We start from the raw sequence: 23,351 nt of genomic DNA on the forward strand, positions 1-23,351 counted from the left end.
TTTCCAACACTCTCTATTTCTTATTTTTTCGTATTTTTTTTATAATTTATAAATTTTATCATTTTTCTAAAAACATTTCAGGTTAAATGCAATAAGTATTTCTGGTAGATAAAGCAACCAAAACGTGCATTTGAACTATTATATGGTCTAAAATATAGAGTTACCTGATTAACTTAAACTATAACTTTTAATAAAACGAAAAACGCTCGATCCTAAAAAAAAAATTTTACTATTCCAGACCATCATTTGCGATTGACAAATTATAAAGAAAAAAATGTTGACTTCCATTTTAAAAATTAATGTATTTCATTTTTTAGTTCATTGTATATACAGTACATCTTTAAATACATCTGTAGATCCCATTGTGTTAAATCAATGCATTTAAAAGCGAAACATAATATTGTTTTCGTAAAAAAAATTACGAGATCATCTCACGATTTAATTTTGAGAAAAAAATTCCATACTCAACCCAATACATAAAAATATATTATTTTTATGTTAAAAATGTTATTTTTCACCATGTGCAAAACTAAGTCGACAACTCTCATGGGAGACCTGTATCATATTGCTACTATAACTAATTTGTTCAAAACAAAAATTTTCTAAAATTTAGCAATTATATATGTGGTATAATAAAACTTTGAATTTGACTTAATTTTTACAAATATTTGATAGATTACAATAATTTAATATTAAAAAAATTGATGGTATACTTATATTAAAGACAAAAATTTGTGTGAGACGGTCTCACGGATCGTATTTTGTGAGACATATATCTTATTTATGTCATTCATGAAAAAATATTGTTTCTTATGCTAAGAGTATTATTTTTTATGTGAATATCGTTAGGGTTGACACATCTCACAGATAAATATTCGTGAGACTGTCTCACAATAGACCTATTCTTAATTAAATATAAGTAAAGGTAGAAATCAGAGATACTAACTTTTGTGATAACTTTAATTCACACCTTTTCACTTTGGTTGGCCATTAAAGAGTACAAAGGTGAAAAATTTTAGGGGCCAATTGAAAAAGATGGCGATGATTACAAATCGAACAGCAAACTTTTAAACTTGTCAAAATGGAAGAAAAAGTATAGGATATGGAGTACCATAATTTCTAATAATTAATTTCTAGAAGGTCCGAAACGATTGACCAATCATAACCAAAGAATTCAATACATGCAGCTGGAAATTATTTTTTGGACCATTACTTCTGGAAAATAGAAAGAAGATCATAATCAATTGCTATTCCATAATAACTGAAACTTTACGTCTCACAGTTATTAACATGAGATGCTATCTTTAGTTTGTATGTGTTATCATATATATTTGAAATCTATATATTTTGATTCTAATTTTACCGTTAACAATAAAACAATTGATTAAATCTCGAATTCATATCTTACTTATTTACTCATTAGTTACACAAAGTAGAATAAATTTCAAATCTTTCATTATTATGTGAACTATAAATTCATCATATTTAACATAAAACACGATATAAGTATGCAAGAATGAATTTGAAGTTTACAGTCTTACTTTTCTAAAACTATAAAAATACATTTAAAATTCATCAATGCAAATTCAACTTTAGATTAATGTTTTAAGAATGAATTTGAGGGTATTTATTTATCTATATAAGTGAGCATATATATTTTTCACATATGTTAGAAGAAATATCTTCATTTAGATGTATTTACCTTAAAGGTATGTTGAAATTTGAAGGTATTTTTAAATTTTCTGATGGAGAACATGCGTTTACTTAATTTATAAAATAAATTTTTTATATTATTTGTCATGTAGTTCTCACGTTTCCAATTTTAGTCACGTTATGAGTCAATTTGAAATCCTAGTGCAATAGCTTGTACACAATTCCAGTCCTTTATTTTTGTCCAAAATTGAAATTGGTCAGGAGAAATTACTCGGCTGGTGTTCGTGTATATTGAGTTGGAAAATGAACTTGTGAATTTTGGTAGGAAAGTAATACGTATCTTTTTTAAAAAAAAAAAAAATCCACTAAAGAAGTAAAATAATTTTAAAAATCAAGCCCGTCCACCAAAAAGACACATATTTCTAGCTTTGGCTACTAACTGCACATTTTTACTAATTTTTTGTTATTTTTATTTTTAAGATCACATGGACCTTGGCTTATCAATTTCATTTTGTTTGCTCAAATGAATTTTTTTTTTTAAAAAAAGAGTCAAATAAGCTATTTAAAATCAAAATCCCCAATTTTTTTTTTAAACTCGACAACCCAAATTTATTGTCAAACTTGACATATCCAACGTTCAACTAAGCAATTTCCCGTGGTCAATTTCAATTTTGGGCAAAGAAAGACCGAAATTGAGGGAAAAAAAACAAATAATTATTTTAAAACCGCAAATTAACTCACAACAAGGCTTGGAAAAAAATTTCTTTATAAAATTATTGAATAATTAACCTAAAATCAATTTGTGCTTACATTAAAATTCATATATTTTTCATCAGCAATGCATGAACGAGGCTGGTACCGCTCTCTGTCGGGTACCTCTCTGTGTTTATGTATTGATGTAGTTAACAAAATAAACCGCTTTTTCAAAAAATTACCTCTTAAAGTAATATGTATATCGGAATATGTTACGAGAAAAAAAATCTGCTAGATTATAGGAATAATATTTTCTATTATAGGAATGTATATATTAGTCAATAATTGTAATTGATTCTGTATATTATATTTCCTAGAATAGCACAACTTATGCCATGTATAAATTCATGTTGCTCTTTATAGTAAATACACAGAAATTCTCCCAATATTCACTTCTTCTTTCATGGTATCAGAGCATTGAACCTGGTGACTCTGAAATCTTTCAAACGCTTCCGCAATTGTTACAATCATGGGAGACAAAGGCAACAATGGAAAAGAATCAACATCGTCTAAGGCTATCATAGAAGCCCTAGACACCTACAATCTACATCACTCGGATCATCCAGGTATGGTACTTGTCTCTAAGGTACTCGAAGGAGACAACTACAGCACATGGAGTCGAGCTATGCGAATTAGCTTGAGCGCTAAAAACAAGATTGGGATGGTCACATGATTAATCAAGCCACCTTCTACAACAGACACTAGTTTTGATTCTTGGAAACGATGCAATGACATGGTTTTGTCTTGGATATTGAATTCTATTCATCCGGACATAGCCAATAGTGTAATTTATTGGGAGACTGCAGCAGAAGTTTGGGCAGATCTGCAAGAGCGATTCTCTCAAGGGAACGATTAAAGAATCTATCAGATCAAACAAAATATTGTGGAACATAGGCAGGGACAACAATCTATTTCAGTCTATTACACAAAGCTTAAATCTTTTTGGGATGAACTCTCATCCTATCATGAGACATTATCTTGCTCGTGTGGAGGATTGGAGAAACTTAATCAGAGAGATGAAAAGGAGAAGGTTATGCAATTTTTGATGGGATTAAATGACAGTTATGCAGCCATTCGTGGTCAAATTTTGTTGATGCAGCCTCTACCTGATACACGACGAGTTTATTCACTTATTCTTCAACAAGAAAAACAAGTTGAAGTCTCTCTCAATTGCGGGAACATGAACCACCATGCCATGATTGTAGGTCAAAATAGCAAGACAACTCAAGCACATCAAGAACAAAAACAAAAGGCACAGTTGCACTGCTCTTATTGTAACCGTGATAATCACAGCATTGAAAAGTGTTTCTACCTCCATGGCTTTCCAGTTGGTCATAAGTTTCACGGCAAGAATATGAAACCATTTAATCAACGCTCTTCAAATGCAAATAACGTGAAGGTGGCACCAGAGACAACGACAAAGTTTGTTTCAATAGATGATGGTCCAAGGCTCACAACTGATGAATACAACCAATTAATAGCCATGATCCGGAAAACCAATGAGGGTAACACACAAATTTTTACAAACACTACAGGTAACATCAAATCATCATCTAAAGTTAATTTGGCTGCTTCGGGCTTGTGCTGGATTATTGACAGTGGAGCCACAGATCATGTGGCTTCCTCAGTTGAATTATTAGAATCAAAAAGAATATCAGGAACAACCACTATTGGTTTGCCAAATGGTAGTCAGGCACATATTGAATCAATTGGTTCATTACGCATTTCACCTGACATAGAAATTGATGATGTTCTCAGAGTTCCAGAATTTAAAGTTAATTTACTATCAGTTAGTAAACTAACAAGGGCATTGAAATGTATCGTAATTTTCTCTCCTGATTTTTGTGTTGTGCATGACGCTACTACGAGGAAGACGATTGGCCTGGGCAAGCAACATAATGGCCTCTACTACCTAACACAAGACCAAAATCCAGCCTTGGCCCACACTATCCGCAAACACTCCAACCTTTGGCATCAACGTCTTGGGCATCCATCATCTAGTCCTCTTCAAATTCTTAGTAAATCTATTCGTGCAATTTATTTTGATTCCAAGCATGTTTGTGAAGTTTGTCCTTTAGCTAAACAAACTCGTTTGCCTTTTCCATCTAGTTCAATTTCTTATCAAGCACCTTTTGATTTGATACATTGTGATATTTGGGGACCTTATAAAATAAATTCTCATTGTGGGGCTCGTTATTTCTTAACAATCGTTGATGATTTTACTCGATACACTTGGATTCATCTTATTTGCTTTAAATCTGAAACTTAAGGAATACTACAATCATTTATTTCTTGGGTAGAAACACAATTTAAATGTCGTATCAAAACTCTTAAGAGCTGACAATGGTGCTGAATTTACCTCTATGAAACATTACTTGGATAACAAAGGAATAACTTTTCATCATTCATGTACCTCAACTCCCCAACAAAATGGGGTAGTCGAGAGGAAACATCGCCACCTTTTAAATGTAGGAAGAGCCCTTCGTTTTCAAGCAAACTTGCCACTAAATTTTTGGGGAGAGAGCATTCAAACAGCTTGCTATTTGATAAATCGCTTACCTACTCCTCTTCTATCTCATAAATCACCATATCAACTCCTTCATAATAAGCCACCTACATACTCACATCTTCGAATCTTTGGGTGCCTATGTTATGCCACCAATCTTCTACCCACATCTAAATTTGATCAAAGAGCTAATCGTTGCATATTCATAGGCTATCCATTGGGTCAAAAAGGTTATCGAGTTTATGATGTTGTCACTCATAAAATATTTTCTTCTAGGGATGTTGTATTCTATGAACATATTTTTCCATTTCATACTAATTCTCAAAAACAACCAGATGATATGCTTGTTCTTCCTTTACCACACACATTAGATGAACCAGCCCCCACACATACAATTGACCCAAAAGATATTGACCAACCAAACTGTCCAAGTATTTTGAATGAAAATATACCGGCCCATACTAGTGTTCTACCACAAGCACATGTTACTACTCGACATTCAGATCGTATCAAACAACCCAATGTCACACTCCGAGACTTTCATCTCTACCACACGGCCAAGGTTGCTTCCAACCAGTCTTCTTCCTTGTCAGGTACGCGTCATCCCTTATCTCGATACATTTTTTATGCACAACTTTCGCCCACATATTGCAATTTCATTTGTGCTATTACTACTCTTGTGGAACCTGTGACTTATGAACAGGCAGTGTTGGACCCCAAATGGCAAAAAGCTATGGATGCCGAATTAAGTGCTCTTGACCAAAATCGTACTTGGACACTCACACCTCTTCCTTTTGGTCACCGTCCAATAGGATGCAAGTGGGTGTACAAGATCAAATATAACTCTGATGGCACCGTTGAGCGCTATAAAGCTCGTTTGGTGGCTAAAGGTTTTACTCAACGGGAGGGAATTGACTATAAGGAGACATTTGCTCATGTGGCCAAATTAGCTACAGTCCGTTGTTTACTTGCTGTAGCTGCTGTTCGAAATTGGTCCCTGCACCAACTGGATGTCCAAAATGCATTTCTCCATGGTGATTTACTTGAAGAAGTCTACATGCAATTGCCTCCTGGTATGCATTCTCATCGACAGGGGGAGATACCTCTGGTATGCCGACTCAATAAATCACTATATGGGCTCAAGCAAGCCTCCCGGAGTTGGTTTCAGAAATTTTCTACTGCTATTCAGCAAGATGGTTTTCGCCAATCTAAAGCTGACTATTCACTTTTCACAAAAGTTTCTGGCAATTCTTTTACAGCGGTACTCATTTATGTGGATGACATGATCATAACAGGTAATGATGACAGCACAATTGCTGCACTTAAGGAGTCTCTTCGTACCAAATTTCGAATTAAAGACCTTGGTCAGTTACGGTACTTTCTTGGAGTTGAAGTTGCTCGTTCTGCCAGTGGTATTTCAATATCCCAAAGAAAGTACACTCTTGACATCTTAGATGAAGCAGGCTTGCTTGGTGCCAAACCATTATCGACGCCAATGGAAGAAAATATCAAACTTCTACCTATGCAGGGAGATTTGTCAAAAAATGCATCTATTTATAGAAGATTGGTGGGACGACTTATCTATCTTACTATCACAAGACCAGAGATAAGTTATTCGGTTCACATTCTGAGTCAGTTTATGCAAGAACCAAGAAAACCACACTTAGATGCTGTTCATCATCTTTTACGGTATCTTAAAGGTTCACCTGGACAAGGATTATTTTTTCCAGCAAAAAGGAATTTACTATTGAGGGGATTTAGTGACGCAGATTGGGCTCGATGTTCAATCACGAGACGATCTGTAACTGGTTATTGTATTTTTCTTGGAGGATCTCTTATTTCGTGGAAGACCAAGAAACAAGCAACAACCTCAAGGTCCTCGGCAGAATCAGAATATCGTGCTATGGCTTCTATAACATGTGAGCTTACTTGGCTTAGGTATTTGTTAGATGATCTACAGGTACAACATCCACAACCAGCAAAACTGTTCTGCGATAGTAAGGCAGCACTGCATATTGCAGCAAATCCAGTTTACCATGAACGAACAAAACATATAGAGATTGACTGCCATGTTATTAGAGAACGTATTCAGTCAGGTGTCATAGAAACTGCTCATGTTTCATCGAGCTGTCAACTTGCTGATATATTTACTAAACCTCTCAGTTCATCAACTTTTCATTCTCTCCTTAACAAGTTTGGCGTTCTCAATATACACGCTCCAACTTGAGGGGGAGTGTTACGAGAAAGAAAATCTGCTAGATTATAGGAATAATATTTTCTATTATAGGAATGTATATATTAGTCAATAATTGTAATTGATTCTGTATATTATATTTCCTAGAATAGCGCAACTTATGCCCTGTATAAATTCATGTTGCTCTTTGTACTAAATACACATAAATTCTCCCAATATTCACTTCTTCTTTCAGAATATGCTCGAACAATTTGGGTTGAGTTGTATATTTTTCAAAAAGAGAAATTTGACCAAACTTATTCACCAAAATTTCCCAATGATCTAACCCTATGAATTATACAGCATTATATGAATCGAAGGATCTCTATCAAACACTAGACAGTATATTTAGTGGCACGGAAAATCCCGCGACCATGCACAAGCTTGATAGTTGACGCAGAAAATCAGGGAAAAAGGTCTAGTACGCAGTAAAATCACGACCACAAAGCGTGGAGAAAAGGTTGATATTACTAGGCATTTTTTCCCTGCCCATTATGCCAGCTACATCCAGCTTTGATTTTCTTGTACTAGGAACATCATGATCTTTGTTATTACTTCTCGATTGCCGCAAGGAGCTGACTCAGCTTACTAACATGTGTTATATAGGGCCTGCGACTTATGTTAGATATGTCAAAATGGGTTGGCGGAACGGGCCAACCCACAACCCGTCGCAACCCGCCATTAGGCGGGGCGGGGCGGGGCGGGGCGGGGCGGGGCGGGGCTCTAAATGGTCAACCCAACTCAACCCACCTTGGTCCGCGAGTTAAGCGGGCCAAACCGCTTATTTTTTTAAAAAAAAAATTCTAAAGAGTATCACATTAAATATAGAATAAAAATATATTTCAGTCAAATAGTTTCATAAAATACTTAAAAACGTTGAAATAAGAAATTAAGAAAGCATACAACATAATCCATAAAAAATAAAGTGTTTAAACCAAACATGAAGATTGAGACATGGAAGAATATAAAATCGAGGAAAGAGACAGTTGTAAATTTAAAAAATATTATGTCTTCAACAATACACATAATTAGCAAACCTCCGCCGGGTCTACAAAATTTCACTGCAACTCGTCGGACTTCAAACGAAACCACTTTTGGGTTCACAAACAACTGCTATGCTTAATAATTAATTTACAAAAATTTCTTTCCTTTTGTTTTCTTTATGTATATCTGTAAATTTCTCTCTTATTTTCTTTATGTATATTTGTTCTAAGAGTAAATTATCAATATATTTGTTCTAAGATATGGAGGCGCATAAAACTTATTCCAATTTTTATATAAAACTTAAAAATATAAAATTTTATCCTAACTTGGCGGGCCAGCCCGCCCCGTTGGGCCTGACCCGTCTTGACCCGCAACCCAAACGGGCTCAACCCATTTGGTCCGTCTCCAAACTGGCTGCTATTTTATCAACCAAACACGTTCAATTTTTATGGCGGGCCGGCCCGGCCCGACTCCATTTTGACAAGTCTACTTATGTACTGAGGGATTCTTGGAAAGTCAAAATTTACCAAAATACAACTTCAAGGTGGTGTATTGACATAAAGATGGACTTCTCTTGTGACGATACTCAAAACAATGAGAAGCTTTTACGATGTCGAGAGAGACAACTAGAAGGTTGTGCTTGTTCAGCTGAAGCTTGTGGTATGCCTGCTGTGCCATCTTCAGTTCTCTTGTGAGCTGAAATAAGGGGAATATGTGACTTTGACACCTTTTTCATTTCTTCCTTCATCTTACCAAATTCCTGTTCAAGTTCTCCAACTCGAGACCTCACCCTTTCCAGATCAACTTTCAGCACCCGGTTTTCTCGTACAACATTTACCCACCCATCTCGTTGAACTACTTGACTAGCTGATTCATTTGAAAAAGTTATTGTATCTGCAGGGACGGATTCAGCATCTAGAACATGGAGGTAGCCAGCTAAAGCAGTTCTCAACTGCATCTGTTCGAAAAACAAAATTTGTAATATCACTCTAAGGGGGAACCTCTCGTTTTGGGATGCATGAGCACAAGCATCTATTGAGAGCTTCTGAAAATCAATGATGCTACACAGTTGCTCCCGCTCGTTTTCTGAGAGCCAGTGATGTGCCTGCATGTTCAGCATTTGTCAGAATTCTTGATATTTCAGTGGCATTGTTATCGAACACCTCATTCTAAAGACGCCCTCAAAAGATGGGATTTAATGGGAATCCTCATACTCTCGCTACTAAGATAAAAAGAAGTAATCTAGAGTTACTATTTTGACTGCATTTTAACTATGGAAAGAAAAAGAAAAGAGGCATTTGATTATTAGCAAACATACAAATGTGGATTCATAGGGGGTAGAGCCAATATGGACAAGCAAATAAAGTCACCTAAAATTAGCCATATAACATGTGAGTTCCAACACATTAGAAGCAAAAGAATCAAGCAAACCTTGAAGAATATATCCAACGCCCTGTATAGCCCATCATGCAAAGATCTGGAAGATTCTGGCAAGGCTTCTGCCAATGAACGTAGATTTCTGGGTTTCAAATTCACATCAGAAGCAACTTCTTGAATATAACTGTCCACCAGTTTAGCAACTCTCTTCCACCGTCCGGATGATGGGGATGTTTCAAGGTCAAGCGATGATGGGGATCTAGTAGTTACACTATGGTCAGAAGAAACAAAATGCTGAAGCAATCTTTCAACACACTCAGTATTATACAAAATATCAGAATCCGAATAATTAGGTATTAGAAGACTATCCAAGGTTGCGAATTCTAGCTGTATGCCTATTTTCCACTCCAAAGAGTTCTGACACGTGTGATTAACTCCTAAAATTAATGCCACACGAAGAAGCCCCAGTAAAAAACGACAAAAGGATTTACCGTTCTTGTCGGGTAGTAACTTTACGACCCTTTCCAGGAGAAACCTCTGATCAACAGCAGCCGGAGTCATGCTAAAACTCGCAACTGTTCTACCAGTACCCGTTTGTCCTCCCGGCCATCGTCCCAACCCCGGGATATATTTCTTACAATAGTACATTATGGCAGATGCCAAATTTTCAGGTTGTATACCTTTGACCCCCATTTCCCGAATCAGCCTCTCAAACAACTCAACACAGAGATATGAGATGTCCTCAAACCACCAGTCAGATTCAGCACTATGGATCTTTGCACCAGTGTTTATCCCATTCCACAGGATGCTACCTCCAGGGCTTTGCAGACTACCGTACATCATCATAGGCCATCCAAATAAACTGGGATCTGTACAGACCATTACAGATAAAGCATTTATACATCTACTTGTAATTCGAAGTTTGTCTGCTCTTGTAATAAAGGTTTCACAACGTTGGATAGCAAAAATGCAATTCTTCCAGTGTTGCAGTATATGCTTATGGAAAAAAGTTTCTGACTTAGACAGTAAATTTTCATCTCCATAGTTATCTGTCATATCAAGAAAGTCTGCTGCACAATACAACATCACCACATTGTTTGGTGTCAATTCTACTCGGATACCATAACAGAATTTGACAATCATTAGAAATGCATCAGCACCGCCTGGAAATTCTTCGAGAACTGTTGTGAATGTCTCATCGATGGTGCTTTGAGATTCTTCAATGATGTGAACTATCGTCCCACATTTTGAAATCAGAGGAAACTGACAATAATCATTTTAATAAGATCTTAGCTAGAAATTGACACTGTAACAAACGAAAAATGAAAGTCTTATTTGCACTTCAAAAAGTATTTATCACGCTCAACTTCAGATTTTTGTCATGTCAATGGCCAGGATTGATCCTTGACATTCTTCTCAATTTTTCTTATAGAAATATAATATTTTAAAAAACCATGCACTTCGCTGTCTAATTTCATCTTTTGACCAACTAATAAATTTTAATTTCTTGATGTTACCCAAGAATATCTGATGAAATGTGGAGACAGCTAAGAATAAGGAAACACAGCGTAAATTTATTGTTACTGGACGGATGAATTTTATGGTATATGATTGGTAACAAAACAATTGTGCAGCAAATAGCAAAATTGTGGATAATCAGATCTTCGAGATCATATTTTATAATTAATTTTCAGAACATTATAATTCTAATGGTCGACATTGTAAAAGTATTGCCTCGTGATTTTCTCCAAATAACAAATGACAAAAAGAATATTTAATATTGTCAATGACATTGGATTGCAGTTTGCATACGTACACAGAAGAAAATTTACCTTGTGAAGATGGAAGTTTATGCCGTCCACCACCACAGAAATATCGCTTGGAAGACTTGAACTGCAGAAACTGACATGAAACACACAAATTTCAAATTGCTACGTCCGTGCCAAATTCAGCTTATTGTAAATTACTTAATTTTTTTCTCCAGTGTGCATAAAACTCTACTATTTTCACAATTTACATCTCTCCTCTGCAGAAACACCAAGCTTCTCAAACTCAGGCCATTCATCAAACTGACTACCCCATTCATACCATATTCCTCACAGCAAAAAACAACTACAACTAAATAAGCTCTGTAAAGTATCAGGGCTAACTATTACCAAAACTTGATGCTCCAATAAATCGATACATACTTCACTATAACTATATAACAAGAGAACGGTATCTATTTCTGATTGTGTTTAGCGAGAGTCTGCAGTTCATGGGTACAAAAGTGAAAGAACTGGAAAATTTTAAAAATATATAGCAAAAAATGCAAAAGGGGAATCACCAGTCGTTTCCTTCACGGTAAAATGCAGGAATTTTGCCGGCAGGAGCCATCACAAACCAAAATTCAAGAACCAACTTTATTTTGTGCAAGAAGAGACTTTCAACACATCATTTTCTCTAATAAATGACGAATTCAATTTAAGAATCAGCTCTTTTCTCTGTGTCCTAAAGCATAAAGAGATGTCCCCATCAGAATTCAGTTTCTTTCAAGCATCGGAGAAACCTAATGATAATTCCACAGCTCAGCACTTCATTAATCATGGATATAAACAAACCCCACCAAAAGGCAGCCCACCGACCACATCAATCACAATCTCATTCAAACAGTTAAGAGAACACAATGAGTCTCGCGTAGTTGTAAGGGGAAAAGGAAAAAAAGAAAAAAAGAGCAATCATACCTACAAAGACTCTAAACTTTAGAATATCCTTCGTCGAATGGTTCTTGTAAAAAGTCCAACACACTGTTCCTAATGATACATCACTTCACTCAATTCACTCATTAATACAAGCATAATTTACATAGGTTGTAAGCGTACGCGATTTTTTTTTTTAAAGACAGATAAAATCCAGATAGGATCATAGGATGTTAACAAAACTAAAAACAACAGGAAACCGCATAATCTTTTACAAAGATTCTAAGTTCACTCATCATTCCGTCGTATCGTAGTCGTGCGTCTTCCGTGGAGTTTGATATATTTTCCCATAGTGTTTTGGCATTCATGCATGCGCTGGCAGGCGTGTGAGAATGATATAGGCCGGCCAAGAAACAGATGGCATAAAGACGGAGACAAAAAAACACGGGTGATCATTATTAAGAGAATAAAATAAAACGTTTTGACTGCGACTTTTCGTCGAACAGCTGATATGGGAGAGAAACAAAATAAAAAGGACCTAATAGCGGGAGAGAAATAGGGTTTTGGTCTTCAGCGCTTCTGCGCGTGCAAATAGATTCTCTAAAATGCGAATCATCTCTTATGGATTGGCATAAACCTCTCCCCATGGTTCACTCCCAAATAGGCGCAATAGTTAAACTCAAAAAAAAAAAAAAAAAAAAAAGATACTCTAAAACGTCTACTCGTTCAGCTCATGGAATTACTTTCATGCCTTTATACTGAAAAAATCAATAAGGATTTGAGAATTTCAATGTTTTCATTTATAAATAAATATAAGAAATGGGCACAGCAGTATAAATTAATAAGAATTTGAAAATTTCAATGTTTCCATCTATAAATACAATATAAGAAATGGGCACTGTCAAATATAATTATCTAGGACAAGTCTCGTCAGATTGAGCGACGCCGAGCCTTGTATACAGTTTACAAATTCCCGCCAAGACTTCGAAAGGCTTCTTCCCCCTAAATCAGAACAATATACGTCCCCTAGTTTTTCATCAGTATCATATCCAGTATACAGTTTTGGCCGAAGTGCTGCGGCATGTTAGAGAAAAATAACAAATTATGTTGTAACTACTGAAGTGAATTCTCAAAGGTACGAGGCATAAGATCCTTACAACTACGGAACCAATGGAACATTCCAAGATTTTCAGAGACAAAAAAAGTTCAGATATCCTCGAAGAGGAGGACGCGAGTCACGTAACAATAACTGCAAATGTAGAATAACTGGAAATGAAATTCTCTTCCTTAGAAATCTTAATTAGCCACTGGTTTTGAAATAGCTTTCTTGATGGCTTCAGCATAAGTCCTGTGTTGGTAGGTTAGTGTGGATTCGAGTAAATCCCAGAGCGATGTCTTTGGGTTCCACCCTGAAAAATAACAACATATGAAAAATAAATGGTAGAAAAAGGATCGTATTCGTAATCTAAGAGGAGCCATTATTGTACTCTTTTTATGACATAATCTTGTAGGAATTGACGAGCAAACGTAGTAGATCATTTTGGCTTAAGTTCAGATATTGAGGTGGACAAGCATCTGGGTAATGATGAGTGAAATGAGAATTAGATTGGCAAAATTTAATGGGAAAAATAAAAATTCCAGCAAAAAGGATCGATTGTGTTGGTTGGAGCCAGACAATTAGCAGAGGACAGCCCCGTACACGCATCTAATGGAGGGACCATAAATAAAGGACTAAAATTCAAACTCATGTTAACACACAGAAAAAATGTAATTTTTGGCCACAAGAACGATTCTTTACCAAGTTGTCTGTTGATTATCGTCATGTCTGGAATTCTCTTGTCACTATCATCATAGCCTTCGCCATAAAATTCTTTAGAGCTAACATCAGTAGTAGGTGTCTCTAGCGGAGGTTCCCCACTAACCTTAGAGTAAACCTGAAATCGTGCAAAAAGAAAGAAATTACTTACCAAATAGAGAGTTTAAATCGAAGGTTAATAGTTAAGAAGATACCAAATACCAAATTCTTTTTTTAAATAAAAGATATACCAGATTCTTAATTTACCTGAGTCATCATCTCAGCTAGTTGTCTCACCGTAACTTCATTGTTAGGGTTGCCCACATTAAATATTTGACCATTAGCTCTAGCTGGATTTTCCTGAGTTTAATCGCACCACTTAGCTACTGTTAAACATATCCACATAGAGAAGGAAAATGGAAAAACAAAATTTGAACATACAATCATCAAAAGAACAGCTTCAATTGCATCCTTAATATAAATAAAGGTTCTCTGTGATTGGCCACCATCCACAAGCTTCAAAGGTTCACGCCTCAAAAGATTCTGAACAGAAAGAACCAACAATTAGAAAATGAGATGAGCATAAATAGTGTTTATGGCTTTCGGATTAGCATGAAAATGATCTCACATTGCTGAAGCAAGCCAAAACTCTAGGAACGCCCTCACTCGGCCCATCAATTCCAGGTATAAAATCCATCCGGGGACCAATCCAATTGAAAGGCCTCACAATCGCAAAATCAAGACCATTTTCAGCACCCTCGGCTGTTATACAAAGTAATTAAGATACATATAAAGCGTCAGTTACAGCACAAACACCAGTTAATCTTTTAATACAAGATCATTGCTCACCATAAATCAGTCTTTCAATTAACTGCTTTGCACATGCGTATGACCACCTCTGTTTTTCAATAGGACCAAATATGCAAGGGGAGGCATCTTCCTTGAGAACATAATAACTAGGATCCTAACAAAAGATAATAAACAATGATTCAGTATTTGTTTGAAAATTAACGCAGTCAAGAGACCAAAATCCATCATATATCCCCCTCTTAAGTTGGACAATCGGCATAGCTGGTTGACAGCTTTAAGCGAATTACACCACCTCAGTCACTATTTACTAACTATATAGCTGAAAATCCATATTTCGGATTCAAATATTGACAATAAGACATTCTCCGTCAAAATTCAGTCCTTCAAAGTAAACATAGCATAAATTTGAATATAAAAAACATATATATTGAGGCTCAAAACGGGGGGAAAATCAAGAATTGATTTGTAAAACAAGTAATCGATAAAGCATTTTCCATTGAATTAACACCTACATTGTATGTGTTAAGCAGTAGGCAAAAAAATAGATAGGATATAGAGAAGTATAAATCAAACTATCTTAAACAAACCTTGTTCCTCAAATATTGGTAATTTTTTTAAGCATAGATTGCAAGCATCTGAGAACACTTGTGTTTGACAAGACTTCTTCTGACCTTCAGTTAAAACAATTATTTTTTCCAGAAAGAAACATGACAATGCTGATACTAGACATACAAAGAACAATAAAATGTTTTGAATAAAGCAAAAACCAACATGAGTCAGATCCAAGGCACAACATTCAAAGTTAACTACAATTTTCTGTGGTCAAAGGCAACCCCAGGAATCAAACTAGAGTATACATTTTGCACCTTCGAAAAATGATATTACTAGAGTTTATTCTCTTGAGTGCATGAATGAGACCCCTTCGCCCAATGGGGGCCTGTCTTGGACTAGAGTGGAAGAAATCTCAATAAGAATACAAAACAGGTTTGGAGACTAACAACACCAGACCGATCATTTCAGGAACGACATGAAAAGCATAACGAAAAATTGAAACCATTCTTCACCAATCCAGCCAATGATACAAAACGTTTCACTTACGAGGTAAGAAAAAGACTTAAAAGGTAGTAAATAAATAAAAGAAATAGCACAACATTAGTGCTCAACTAAGGAAATATAATCCTACAAGAGTGGCAATGCAAATTAAGATTCACCTGGCGCAACGGGCTATCTTTGGGTAAAAAGCTAGCAATGGTTTTTCCATAAATCTCACAAGTGGAAAAATGTATGAGTCGCTTGCCATTTTCTGAGCAGTACTTGACCTAAATCCACAGAGGTCAAATCGAATCCAAAAAATAAACTCACAAATTATTCAAATACCATCAAAAAGTGTGAAAGAAAACATACCACCGGGAGAGCATCTATGAAGTTGCTATAAATTGTGTCAAGAGGGCGGGTGTTGTAATCTGCTGGAGTGCATATAGCAGCCAGATTTATAGTCTACACCACACAAATTTCTATAGTCAATCCCAGTCAAAATCGTATGAGTCATGTCCGCACGTAAGTACAAAATAAGGAGGATAATGAGCTGATAAAATTAAAATTGACACCGGTGCAGAAGAAACTTCTACACAGTAAACAATTATCTAGACTCACGTTCACATCAAACTTAGATCCAAAAGACAATTACGTACCATCAAAGTCTTAAATAAATAAACTCCAATTTCAGAAATAAATCCAGTTATATAAGAGCTCGAAATTTCAATTCCGTTTTGGTTCAGAAGAAATCTCCAATCACCATATGAGTTAAAGTTGAACATCACCAGCAGTAAATGCAAAGCCAAAAACAGAAAAAGAATCAAACGAAAAATCAAAGACACGAAGAAGGAACATCCAGACAGAAACAATGAACTTCTGAAAATGCTGAAATCAGAGAGAAGGCATGAATAATTTACAAGATCCGCCATGCGAATGAGGCCTTCGAGGCGAGAATCGTTTTTAATGTTGAGGCGGTGGAACTGTATCCGATCAGCCCAGGGGAGGGTGGACGGCTCGAGGAGGCTCTTGATTTTGTCACTGTATACATCAACCGCTAGCACCTTGTGCGGGGTCTCCATCATGAGCTTCTCGCACAGATGCGAACCAATGAATCCCCCCGCGCCAATCATGCATATCGTCATCGGCTCGATCGGATTCCCGTCCAGATCTACTCTCGCACTCGCCATTTCCTGTCGGATAGCCGGAAACTCCTATCACGACGGATTTTTTGTGTTGCGTGAGAGAAATTCTGCTACAGCGTAAGAATTGGGTTCCCTGAATTTGTGGCGCTCTGGATTTTATGCTTGCCATAGTACGTACAGAGATACTCGCTGTACTCGACTAATTTTATGCCACGTGGATGCTTGGAACCGCAGCTCTTTCTATTAAAATAAACGGAGGAGATTTAATTATTCTGTTATAAAATTTTATTTTTGTTACGCTTTACTTTATAGCAAAATTCAGATAATTACATTATCCTTTAATTATTACCATATTTAATAATATAAATCACAATAATTTTAAAAAAAATTGATTACTTTTCATTTTATAAAAGTGCACACATATCATCTATGATTTTACACGATATAAACTTAAAATATTCAAATTGATGTTCAAACCAATATGACGTCCAATTTTTTTCACATCAACTGAGTGTCCAAACATTTGAACGCCCAATATTTTTTTTTTTTTTTCAAACTATTTTAAGGTACATGCTTCCACACGCCATGTCTTTTTTTAAAAAATTTCTTTTAAAAAAAATTTGTACCAATTTTAATAATAAAAATAATTATTAATAATAATAATCTAAAATCATATATATATATATATAAAATTTCCATGAATTTTAGTATTTGAAATGAGCATATTTGGATACAATCACTTTTCTTTGGAGTTTGCATACACTCCATATAATCTACCTATAATAAGTTAATAACTTGGTCTGATGGCCTCCTTTTTGGTGATGTAAATTATATCCATGTCAATTGTATAAAACTTTATTTATCTTGTTCAACGTGAAATTTTAAAAAGTTCCACGAACTAATTAAACAAATTGAAGAAAATTCACCAAAATGTTACAGAATCTCAATGGATAAAGCCAAACTAACAATTATTACTATATATATAAGAGTAGAACAAATCAAATATAATTTCACGAGGATGTATTATTGCGAGATCATATTCTTTCCTTAAATACAAATATACAGTAGAACTCTTTTATAAAGAAATGTACAGTATTCCTGTATGAATCTTCTGTACAAACAGCCTGTATAATCCTATGAGGACTAAAGCCAGTGGAACAAAGCTTCAATCAATATACTGCACGATATACATCTACCTAATGCCGTAAATTTGTAATAGCAGGGAATTATGTAAAGAAAGTCGAAAAAAATAGAGTTGGAGACGGTAAGAATCACTTATCCAATCTCATAAAAATGGTAAAACACCGAAGAATGCAACATGCAACAGTAAAGTTATTATGGTACTCGATATCATCTTATAAGCTTCGATATATGCAGAATTATTGTCGTTAAACTGTCCCGCATTGAAAAATTCCGTTTTACCAGTACTGCCTGCGGTGGTGACATTTACAGAAGACGAACCTGTTATAAGAAGTGAAGTTTGTTTAAAATGAGCTGTAGTAATGCTAAAGAAATAGGTTCAAAAATTTAGAACAGAAAGAACTTACAGTCATAATTTGCCCATCCAATCCTTTGGTCAGCCAAATCATATACAACAATCTTTTCTTTCAGGACCAAATCTGCACATGGGACCAAGAAATTCATATAATCCGAATACAGCATTATCATATTTTGAACGATAAGCAGGCAAGCATGCGAAGGCAGAGTTTTAGCGAGCAATAATTGTTTTTATTGCCTGCATGAATGTGGTGCAACGATGAAATGTGGCAGTTGCCTGTTATATATATGATTCAAAAACTAATCTACGACTTTTGATAAATAAAAAAGCAAACTTTTTAGTAATGCAACAATTGTGTAGTTCTATAGAGTGCGTTGGTATTAAAATAATCGTTCAAGATGCATTATAATATATGTATGCTTCATACCTCCTAAAATTGTCATTCCTTCACCCTGAAATTTCTGAATGCCGATGCACCACACTGCTGCACCACCCTGAACAAACAAGAATCAAATGTAACAACATTCATTAACAATCAAGAAAATCAGGTTCTTATTTGAGCGTGTAACTAGGGTGCACAAGGTTTGTAGGAGCATGCAATGTTGACTCACAACAGTGTTTTGCGGCAAGAGGTAATCTTGAGGCCTTAGCATCATCGAGGCACCACCAGCAAAGTTTAAACTAACTAGAGGGAAAATATCTGAGATACTGGAAAATAAAATAAAAAATAGTCAAGACTATATGACAAGACAGACAAGCAATGATTTTTCATGTGAGATTTATATGCTGCAATTGGTTTTTCATGTGAGAGAAAAACCTGGAGGTAGTTAGATAGCATTGGGTTCCCTTTGAAACAAGAGGGCGGACGGATTGCGAAACAGTCTGTGTAATCTGCCAAGGAAAAATATGCCGCATTTTGGACATCACGGCGTATAAATTTTTGAAAATAATAATTAAAAGAAGTGGCTTCTGAAAGCAGAAACTTACCGCGGTAACAAAAGGGTCATAAGCTTCTTTTGCAAGATATGCCAGCGTTGTTCCTGAATCAATTATTGTTCCTCGGTTGGTTGATGATGCAAAAACAGATGGATCGATGGGTAAAGTTTGCCCATTTACTGAAATGCTTTGTAGATTTACGTTGTAATGGGGCCTGAAATTTAGAGCCACAAAAACCTTGAGAGTTAAGAACTTGATTGTTCTCAAATAAGAACCTGCCTTCACAAAACAAGATATTTCGGTACATGCAAACCAAAAAATGATTTAAAAAGTAATATGACCCCATTATAAATAAACATGATTCCAGGATCAGTCATTTCAATTTTTGACCTAAATTCCTTTAGCTTAAGCTCTTTCAGTATTAGTACCTATATGCTATTGGAAGGTAACAAAAATTAAAATTTTGAGACTATGAAATAAAGAAGCTAACCCTTCGAACATAAATCACAATGACTGATACTGCCATTGCCAAAAGAATTAAAAAAGTAAGCTGAAGATTCTTGGTAACAGCCTCAAATGATAGTTATATAAATGCACATCAAATTTAACAGTAAAATTAAATATGCATAATCCTGTTGCATAATGCTTCTTTAAGTGACATATCGGACACTAAAGAAGACTCTTAATAATTTATGAGCAGGAAAAGTACCAAAAAGAAGACTCTTAATAATTTACGAGCAGGAAAATACTAACTGTGATGGAACTAGAGGAGTGTAAACAAGATTTGGCTCCACAATCTGCCCAAGCACCAAAATACCACCCCCACCATTTTCTCCTTTTAAGCAATGGGAAAATGAATTTGGGGTGATTCCCTGTGATGAAAGTTGAGAGATTACAGATAAGCCATTTTGTCCAAAACCAAATATACCATCAACTGCCCTATCTGGCTTTGTAAGATCCCCGGTCTGTGATGTGCTACAGCTGAGTAGAAACATAAGAAACCATGTCAACCATAAGTAACCATATGCACCAAGAATTGTTTAATATAGATAAAAGATAACTCACCCAAAAACAACTGCTGCTGAAGAATTCGACGTCAAAGAATCTCCAACAACTGTGTCCAAATATATTGAATCTAACACATAATATCCTGATGTGCCACTGCCATCACCATACTGGAATGTGTATCCGCATTGGTTTTTACCTGAACACCCGGAATCAGAAGACTGTGCTCCTAAAGCACATCTCTGATCTGAACATGAGACTGGCGAAGCTGTTTGTGAGCTGGAAGGATCGAAAAACTCTAGCTGAATCTGTTAAAAAGAGAAGCATTGGAATTTAAAATCATTCAATATTTCCACACCTAAAAAACAAAACAAAGAAATTTAAATTTAAAGATGAAAAAACGAAGATCTGCATAAATGAAGGAAGAATTTACTTGTAGTCCACTTGATGTTGGGCAGCCAACACAGGGACTGCAACTGACCCATAGCACATCACTTCCAGTATCTATCTGTACATAGAATTCTTTTGGAGGAGTACCCAATTTAACTCTAGTAAAGTACAACCTAAAAATCAAGATTCACCAGCTTGATAAGTTCTTGAATCATTAATTTTTCTCTAAATCAAATCCCTGATGTATCACCAAAGAGATATATAAAGAAAAGGCCAAAGAGAATTATCAAGAATTGAACAGAACCATAATCGAAGAAATTATTGTATTTATCAAATTACAATGACAGCCCAATATCATTTCCTTTTTCAAGGTCATTTGAACGATCGGCATATCAACTAAACTGAATTAAATAATACGTATTCTTTCGTTAGCCAGAATCAAAACCCATCAATAAAAAGATCAGAACTTCTACACAATACATAAAAACGAATATCAAAACCATTTATAAGAGGAAAAGGTAACACATATACGCATTTCAAAAGAAAGAAAAAGGCGAGAATATAGGTACATACCCCACAAGATAAGGGTCATAGGTTCCTTCGACAGGGAAATCAACGACACCAAGAGGCTGTTGCTGCAAGAATCTGCCGTGTCTAAACCTGTCACGGTTTCTGAGTTGACTCAGCTCAATTCCCTGGTGATTCGCCCTCTCAAGAGTCAACGTCACGCCCTTCCCTTCACCAACGACCGCCGCCGCCAACACAACCACCGTCACCGCCACCGCAAAAGGAATCCACGACGGCGTCATTACCTATAAACACCCCTTCTCTTTCTCTCCTCTATTTCTCGCCTTTTCTCTCACTTGAAGCAATACAACGGCTATTATGTACAGGGATTTTTACGCAATTGTGTCGGGCGTGGATATCTATTCATGCATATGTATGTATGTCATATGTGTGTGTTACGTGTATTGGATGGATGCGTGTGAATCTTGGGAAACAGAGGGGAGGGGAGAATGCGCCACAGACAAGCCCGATAGCAGCAAGCTTGGTTTTGAAAATTAGATTTTATATTCGCCAAACACGCGTTTTATGGAAATTACCCTGCCTTGTGTAGAAAGCGTTGTACCTTGTTTTGACCAAGTAAAATTTGGAAACCTTTTTTTTAAAAAAAAAAAATCGCAAAATCCGTTTTTATATAAGTAAAATCTATTTAGAGAAAATTAAAAGAAAACCGGTGGCTCATTTTCTTTAACTGTTTCAAGATTGAATTAGTTTTATATCTAAAAATAGGGGATAAATATGGCTATTTGTTTACACAAATGGATGAGATTTAATGTTTTTGTATTATTTTGTATTTGAATCATTTTTAGGATAATTAGAATTTAAAAATAGCTATCTTAGTATTATTTTTTAATTTATTATCTCATCATTTATCATCCAAATTATGGGATTAAACAATGATTTAAATTTTCAGCTATTTTACCTCTACATTAAATATCAACAATATGTTTTAGTTTTTTAAAACTAACAATATATCATACCTTCATTGCATGTAAGGCGTGACGATCGGGTGAATTCTTTGTGCCGTGTATAGTTTATTAGATTATCAATTCTGCTTTTAAAATTTTAGGCTTTTCAGACGAGATCTCATTATGTGTGTGAGGTCATATCAGCGTTCTGGAGAAAAAACACTCAAATTATTGAAAATCAAAAAATATACGACTAAGATTGAAATTTAATAACATATTATCAAAATCTCGAAAACAAATATACAAACATAAATACAATTTCTCCATTCTTTTATTCAGTTTGTTTAGAGATCCATTCTTTTATTTTATGTCCCCTTATGGTGTGACTCGTCTTGCTACATGATCATAGTTATGATATCCAATTTTAAATGTACAATGTTCAGATATCTATACACGATTATTGAACATAAATATTTTTAGGGAAAATATTTTTTTTGGTCCAACATCTTTATCGTTTTTTGTTTTTGGTCCACTAACTTGTCAATTTTTATTTTGGTACATTATCTTTTCATATTCGACAATTTTGGTTCATTCTCCTGCAGAGTTACCAATTTCTGCCAGAAAATGCGGACGAGACGGTGACCGAAGCTGATGTGGCTAAACGATTAGGCATTTATTTTCTTTTTTTCCTACGACGACGTCATTAATAGGGAAAATATATTTTTTGCTCCAGTATTTGTCATTTTTTCGGATTTGATCCACCAACTTTCCAGTTTTTGTTCTTAGTACAATAATTTTTTTATTTCGAATATTTTGGTCCATCTACAATTGAAATGTTCAGTTTTCACCAAAAAACACGGATTACATGATTGTTAATGCATATTTTGGTGTCACGATCATTCAATGATTATGATAAAATACATAAAACTTGTAAAATTTGTTTGATTTGTTCATTTTTTTTTGTTTAGTTGCTTTCAAATAAATTTGTTTCCCAAGAATTCCATAAATTTTTTTTGTAACTTTAGCTTTAATCACCATCTAATCAATGTTTTTTGACAAAAAAAATGAATATTCTAGTTTTAGA

General features: G+C 35.2%; 4 protein-coding genes across 8 annotated transcripts; 1 reads left to right on the forward strand and 3 right to left on the reverse strand.

The window, feature by feature from the left end:
* Positions 1–2,875: 2,875 nt before the first annotated feature.
* LOC142512623 (uncharacterized) lies at positions 2,876–6,370 on the forward strand. Its single transcript, XM_075619692.1, has 4 exons — positions 2,876–2,972; positions 3,399–4,462; positions 5,616–6,286; positions 6,367–6,370. The coding sequence occupies exons 1-4, from the start codon at positions 2,876–2,878 to the stop codon at positions 6,368–6,370; spliced, it is 1,836 nt and encodes a 611-aa protein (XP_075475807.1).
* A 2,249-nt stretch (positions 6,371–8,619) lies between these two features.
* Positions 8,620–12,872, reverse strand: LOC142548531 (BTB/POZ domain-containing protein At3g44820-like). 4 transcript variants are annotated; one of them, XM_075656918.1, is made up of 5 exons: positions 12,230–12,872; positions 11,833–11,996; positions 11,339–11,408; positions 9,561–10,769; positions 8,620–9,234 (listed from the first exon to the last, which is right to left on the reverse strand). In XM_075656918.1, exons 2-5 carry the CDS (start codon positions 11,880–11,882, stop codon positions 8,716–8,718), a joined length of 1,848 nt encoding a protein of 615 aa, XP_075513033.1. In that variant the 5' UTR covers positions 11,883–11,996; positions 12,230–12,872; the 3' UTR covers positions 8,620–8,715. The 4 variants fall into 4 exon arrangements, with proteins under 4 accessions (XP_075513033.1, XP_075513023.1, XP_075513042.1 ...); XM_075656908.1 differs by having other exon boundaries at positions 11,833–12,054; XM_075656927.1 differs by lacking the exon at positions 11,833–11,996.
* Positions 12,873–12,999: 127 nt separating this feature from the next.
* LOC142548553 (UDP-D-apiose/UDP-D-xylose synthase 2) lies at positions 13,000–17,124 on the reverse strand. 2 transcript variants are annotated; one of them, XR_012820975.1, is made up of 10 exons: positions 16,742–17,124; positions 16,194–16,286; positions 16,001–16,108; positions 14,829–14,943; positions 14,608–14,741; positions 14,421–14,522; positions 14,247–14,339; positions 13,983–14,118; positions 13,342–13,593; positions 13,000–13,258 (listed from the first exon to the last, which is right to left on the reverse strand). XR_012820975.1 is itself a non-coding variant. In XM_075656936.1 (9 exons), exons 1-9 carry the CDS (start codon positions 17,009–17,011, stop codon positions 13,481–13,483), a joined length of 1,164 nt encoding a protein of 387 aa, XP_075513051.1. In that variant the 5' UTR covers positions 17,012–17,124; the 3' UTR covers positions 13,282–13,480. The 2 variants fall into 2 exon arrangements, 1 of the variants encoding a protein (XP_075513051.1); XM_075656936.1 differs by lacking the exon at positions 13,000–13,258 and having other exon boundaries at positions 13,282–13,593.
* An 831-nt stretch (positions 17,125–17,955) lies between these two features.
* On the reverse strand, positions 17,956–21,830 carry LOC142548563 (aspartic proteinase 36-like). Its single transcript, XM_075656950.1, has 10 exons — positions 21,369–21,830; positions 20,839–20,968; positions 20,466–20,713; positions 20,154–20,381; positions 19,452–19,614; positions 19,282–19,355; positions 19,076–19,172; positions 18,892–18,958; positions 18,514–18,585; positions 17,956–18,427 (listed from the first exon to the last, which is right to left on the reverse strand). Exons 1-10 carry the CDS (start codon positions 21,602–21,604, stop codon positions 18,252–18,254), a joined length of 1,491 nt encoding a protein of 496 aa, XP_075513065.1. The 5' UTR covers positions 21,605–21,830; the 3' UTR covers positions 17,956–18,251.
* Between the last annotated feature and the right edge of the window lie 1,521 nt (positions 21,831–23,351).

This window comes from Primulina tabacum, chromosome 1, assembly GCF_025594145.1.
Source record: "Primulina tabacum isolate GXHZ01 chromosome 1, ASM2559414v2, whole genome shotgun sequence".
Taxonomy (NCBI): domain Eukaryota; kingdom Viridiplantae; phylum Streptophyta; class Magnoliopsida; order Lamiales; family Gesneriaceae; genus Primulina; species Primulina tabacum.

Excerpts from the sequence above, each read along its gene's own strand:
- LOC142548531 (XM_075656918.1), bottom strand. The coding sequence starts at position 11,882 with ATGGCTCCTGCCGGCAAAATTCCTGCATTTTACCGTGAAGGAAACGAC. Across the intron at positions 11,409-11,832 it reads TACCGTGAAGGAAACGACTG|TTTCTGCAGTTCAAGTCTTC; the intron begins GTGATTCCCCTT and ends GTTTCATGTCAG. Across the intron at positions 9,235-9,560 it reads CGTTGGATATATTCTTCAAG|GCACATCACTGGCTCTCAGA; the intron begins GTTTGCTTGATT and ends CTGAACATGCAG.
- LOC142548553 (XM_075656936.1), bottom strand. The coding sequence starts at position 17,011 with ATGGCGAGTGCGAGAGTAGATCTGGACGGGAATCCGATCGAGCCGATG. Across the intron at positions 14,523-14,607 it reads TTTTGGCTTGCTTCAGCAAT|AATCTTTTGAGGCGTGAACC; the intron begins GTGAGATCATTT and ends CTTTCTGTTCAG. Across the intron at positions 14,340-14,420 it reads AAGCTGTTCTTTTGATGATT|GAAAATCCAGCTAGAGCTAA; the intron begins GTATGTTCAAAT and ends GATTAAACTCAG.
- LOC142512623 (XM_075619692.1), top strand. The coding sequence starts at position 2,876 with ATGGGAGACAAAGGCAACAATGGAAAAGAATCAACATCGTCTAAGGCT. Across the intron at positions 2,973-3,398 it reads ACATCACTCGGATCATCCAG|GATTGGAGAAACTTAATCAG; the intron begins GTATGGTACTTG and ends GCTCGTGTGGAG. Across the intron at positions 4,463-5,615 it reads TTTATTTTGATTCCAAGCAT|GCAGTGTTGGACCCCAAATG; the intron begins GTTTGTGAAGTT and ends ACTTATGAACAG.
- LOC142548563 (XM_075656950.1), bottom strand. The coding sequence starts at position 21,604 with ATGACGCCGTCGTGGATTCCTTTTGCGGTGGCGGTGACGGTGGTTGTG. Across the intron at positions 20,969-21,368 it reads TATGACCCTTATCTTGTGGG|GTTGTACTTTACTAGAGTTA; the intron begins GTATGTACCTAT and ends CTTGATTTTTAG. Across the intron at positions 20,714-20,838 it reads CAACATCAAGTGGACTACAA|ATTCAGCTAGAGTTTTTCGA; the intron begins GTAAATTCTTCC and ends TCTTTTTAACAG.